The 3,802-nt window shown below is 36.3% G+C and overlaps 1 protein-coding gene across 1 annotated transcript; it reads left to right on the forward strand.

The window, feature by feature from the left end:
- The first annotated feature begins 1,319 nt into the window (after window positions 1-1,319).
- LOC126419867 (UTP--glucose-1-phosphate uridylyltransferase-like) lies at window positions 1,320-3,552 on the forward strand. Its single transcript, XM_050087123.1, has one exon. It carries the CDS (start codon window positions 1,489-1,491, stop codon window positions 3,028-3,030), a length of 1,542 nt encoding a protein of 513 aa, XP_049943080.1. The 5' UTR covers window positions 1,320-1,488; the 3' UTR covers window positions 3,031-3,552.
- The last annotated feature ends 250 nt before the right edge of the window (window positions 3,553-3,802 follow it).

The following is a 3,802-nucleotide window of genomic DNA, read 5'->3' on the forward strand; positions in this document are numbered from 1 at the left end:
AGAGCAAACTCTTTTATGATATCAGAGTACCGTCTAGCTTGATTTCCGCTCACAGTTTTTCAAGTGGTTAACAATGAAATGCAATGGAAAATCACTAAAATTAAATTTCAAATGATTCTCCACATCACTATTAAGGTGTCATTTTTTTAAAGGCCATCAGCCAGCTGGGTCATCATTGAGATCTTTTTGTTTCTTCAGATCACGACCATTTGCACCCTTGTCATCTTCTTCATGTAATTTATTTCTGTTGGCAAATGGAGATTTGTCTGTGTTGCTTTGTTTTCACCATGTGCTTCAGGAGACTTTGCCAAAAGTATATCTGCCTGGTTTACATCCTACAAGAAAGAAGATCATTGTAATTTTGCATACACAATAGTTCACAATTATAATAGCCTGTAAGCGCAATAACAAACAATACTTTGCTGGTAAGTAGCTATTATTTTGATGATACAATTATAATGTAAACGTTTTTAATATATTTAACTTATATGAGTCCTAACACGTTCTTTTCGAATAAATTATTTCCTTGCAACCATATTTTTCTGTAGATGTTTGGGAAAGCCACAGACAGACGGGACGATATCGTCTTTTAGCCAATTAATAATGCCCCTGGTCTCGTTTGGAAGCAATTTTCTTTGAAGTGTTGGATACTTATTAACTGTAGGCGGTAAGGGACCAGAGCTCCCAGCAATTTACTCGTACTCATAATTTTTGAATTCCCAACCGAAAAAATGGAAAGCTACTTTAAACAAGAGGCGACTATATGGCTGAATAAGAGAAGTAACGTCTACAGTACTGCAATTCATACATCAAATACAATGCAGTAAAAACACTAGTTCTGAATAAAAATATAATTTACCTATGAAGCTGAACTCCATTTCCTTTGCAGTTCTCTACAACCATAAGCTACACAGTACTTCACTATTATACGTTTATAAAGGTAACCAGTCGTTCACAACTTATTTACAAACGACATAAAGCGCAAAACAACACGACTAATACGTTCGGAGTTGCCAACCTAGCGATAATCGGCCGTCGTGATTTTCACAGATCCAGAGCACTACGGTCGTACATCCTGTTTATATTGAGATCACCGGACGTGACGGACGGACAGGGCTGCGAATATTAACTTTGATGTGACTGCGGGATTGTCATTCGTACGCTAGGTATTTCTTTGGTTTTGCGTTGTGCTTTGGAATGCTCTGAATCTTTGACACTTGCCACTGATATATATACAGTAATGTACCGGTGTTGTTTATATGACATGTTGATGTGATGACAACGAGTTGTTATTGCGTGTGTCATGTGGTGTTAAATAGTGTCGTTGTTGATTTAGTGATCAGCTGCGTTTTATTTCCTTTCTAGCTGTAGATCATAACAGAACTGATAAGAGAGACATTGAATTTTTAAACTGAAAGTTAATTGTTAATACATAAACTTAAATAACATAGACTCGATTGTTTCCTTATTTTTTACTGGAGCACGAAGATGGAAGTTAATGTCGTGGGCACATACGGTAAAAAAGAGAAATTTAGTCATCAAAGAGTTCCATCAGGATCTCATGAATTTAAAGAAATGACTAAACGCGACGCTGTTAACCAACTGCAGCATGAACTTGACAGCCTGTTGAGTACCGCCACTGAGAATCAAATTCCAAAGCTGAGAACACAACTTGAATGTTTTAGGCAGCTTTTTGAGCGCTTTCTCAGCGAAAAGGGTCCATCAATTATCTGGGAACGTATTGAAAAGCTTCCCGAAGATGCCGTTAAGGATTACTTTTCTCTTCCGGAACCGTCAACACAACTCGTGCGCGAGATGTTAAACAAACTTGTTGTAATCAAGTTGAATGGTGGTCTGGGAACTTCAATGGGTTGCCATGGCCCTAAGTCTATGATTCATGTGCGAAACGAATTAAATTTTCTTGATCTCACTGTGCAACAAATTGAACATCTCAATAAGACGTACGATGTCAATGTACCCCTTGTTTTAATGAACTCGTTCAACACCGACGATGATACCCAAAAATTTGTACGTAGATATAAAGGTCTTCAAGTCGAGATATATACTTTCAACCAGAGCTGTTTCCCAAGAATCAGCAGGGATACTTTACTACCGATTGCAAGAACATGTGATATTGAAGGTGACATGGAAGCATGGTATCCACCTGGCCACGGTGATTTTTATGACAGCTTCAGAAACTGTGGGCTCTTAAAAGAGTTTATTCAACAAGGTCGTGAATATTGTTTTATATCTAATATTGACAACCTTGGAGCAACTGTTGATCCAAAAATTCTGAATCTTCTCTTTCGCCCCGAAGACAGATCACCAGAATTTGTGATGGAGGTAACAGACAAGACAAGAGCTGACGTGAAAGGTGGTACCTTAATACAGTATGAACAAAAGTTACGATTGCTGGAAATTGCACAAGTTCCTAAAGAACATATCGATGATTTCAAGTCAGTAAAGACTTTCAAATTCTTCAATACAAATAATTTATGGGTAAAACTCAGTGCTATAGAACGAGTGCTGCAAGAAAAAACACTGAATATGGAAATTATTGTGAACAATAAAACATTAGCTAACGGACTGAATGTTATTCAACTAGAGACTGCTGTAGGTGCAGCAATGAAGACTTTTAATGGTGGCCTCGGTATAAATGTTCCTCGGATGCGTTTCTTGCCAGTCAAGAAGACATCAGATTTACTGTTAGTGAAAAGTAACTTATACAGCCTCAACCATGGCTCTCTTGTTATGAGCCCCTTGCGCATGTTCCCCACGACACCATTGGTCAAGCTCGGTGACAATCATTTCGCAAAAGTAAAGGAATTTCTATCAAGATTTGCAGATATTCCAGATCTTCTTGAACTTGATCATTTAACTGTTTCTGGTGATGTGACATTTGGGAGGGGTGTGTCTCTGAAAGGCACTGTAATTATTGTTGCTAATCATGGTGACAGAATTGATATACCATCTGGGGCAGTGTTGGAAAATAAAATAGTGTCAGGCAATTTGAGAATTTTGGATCACTAGTACTGTGTTAAAATTCTGCAATGATGATTCTGTGTTTATGTTTGCTACAAAAAGAAATGCAAACAAATTGTTATGTTTCATCCAAATGTTAGATTTTCTTGCATTCACTAGTCCTGATTTTTATGTTTGTTAATTACTATTAGTAATCTGGATTCACAGTTGTATCCATGAAAATTTTATTCAAATTTTTTCTTACTTCTGATATGAACCTGTAGTTATTGCCACCCCTTTGCATTTGGACTTAAATATTTGTTACTCTTACCATTTCAGGTATTCAAGTGAGCTTAATGTCAGTATATGTACAGGAGAGCTTGGTTGCTTCCTAATATAGTTTAAAATTCAAAATTGTAACTAATTCATTGTTAAGGTGTTGCTTAGAATTTTATGAGTTGTTGCCTGTGGTTCATAGTGTTGTTTCAAGGTTTCGATAATGGTAAATCATCAGATATGTCGTGATGATCTCTTCTCCAGGACCTATTATAAAATTATTGCCTGAGTAAGTGATTTTACATGAGTTCTATGATTTGATTTGATTTGATTTATTTCGTGTTCCATAGGTCAACTGTGTTGAATACACAAGGACGTGGAACGAGTCAGTTTTTTACAAATACAGTCTGATAATCTTATAGCATATACAGAAATTTGAGTACATAATTATATAAAAACTTATACAGTAAATTCTTTGGGCAGCAATATAGAAAAAGAAAATACATATTTTCTTAGAATTATTAAAACACTACAGAAAACAGATACGGAGCACACACAGATACAG

This window comes from Schistocerca serialis, chromosome 9 (genome assembly GCF_023864345.2).
Source record: "Schistocerca serialis cubense isolate TAMUIC-IGC-003099 chromosome 9, iqSchSeri2.2, whole genome shotgun sequence".
Lineage (NCBI taxonomy): Eukaryota > Metazoa > Arthropoda > Insecta > Orthoptera > Acrididae > Schistocerca > Schistocerca serialis.

Bases quoted from the DNA above. Each gene is read 5' to 3' on its own strand.
- LOC126419867 (XM_050087123.1), top strand. From the start codon at position 1,489: ATGGAAGTTAATGTCGTGGGCACATACGGTAAAAAAGAGAAATTTAGT.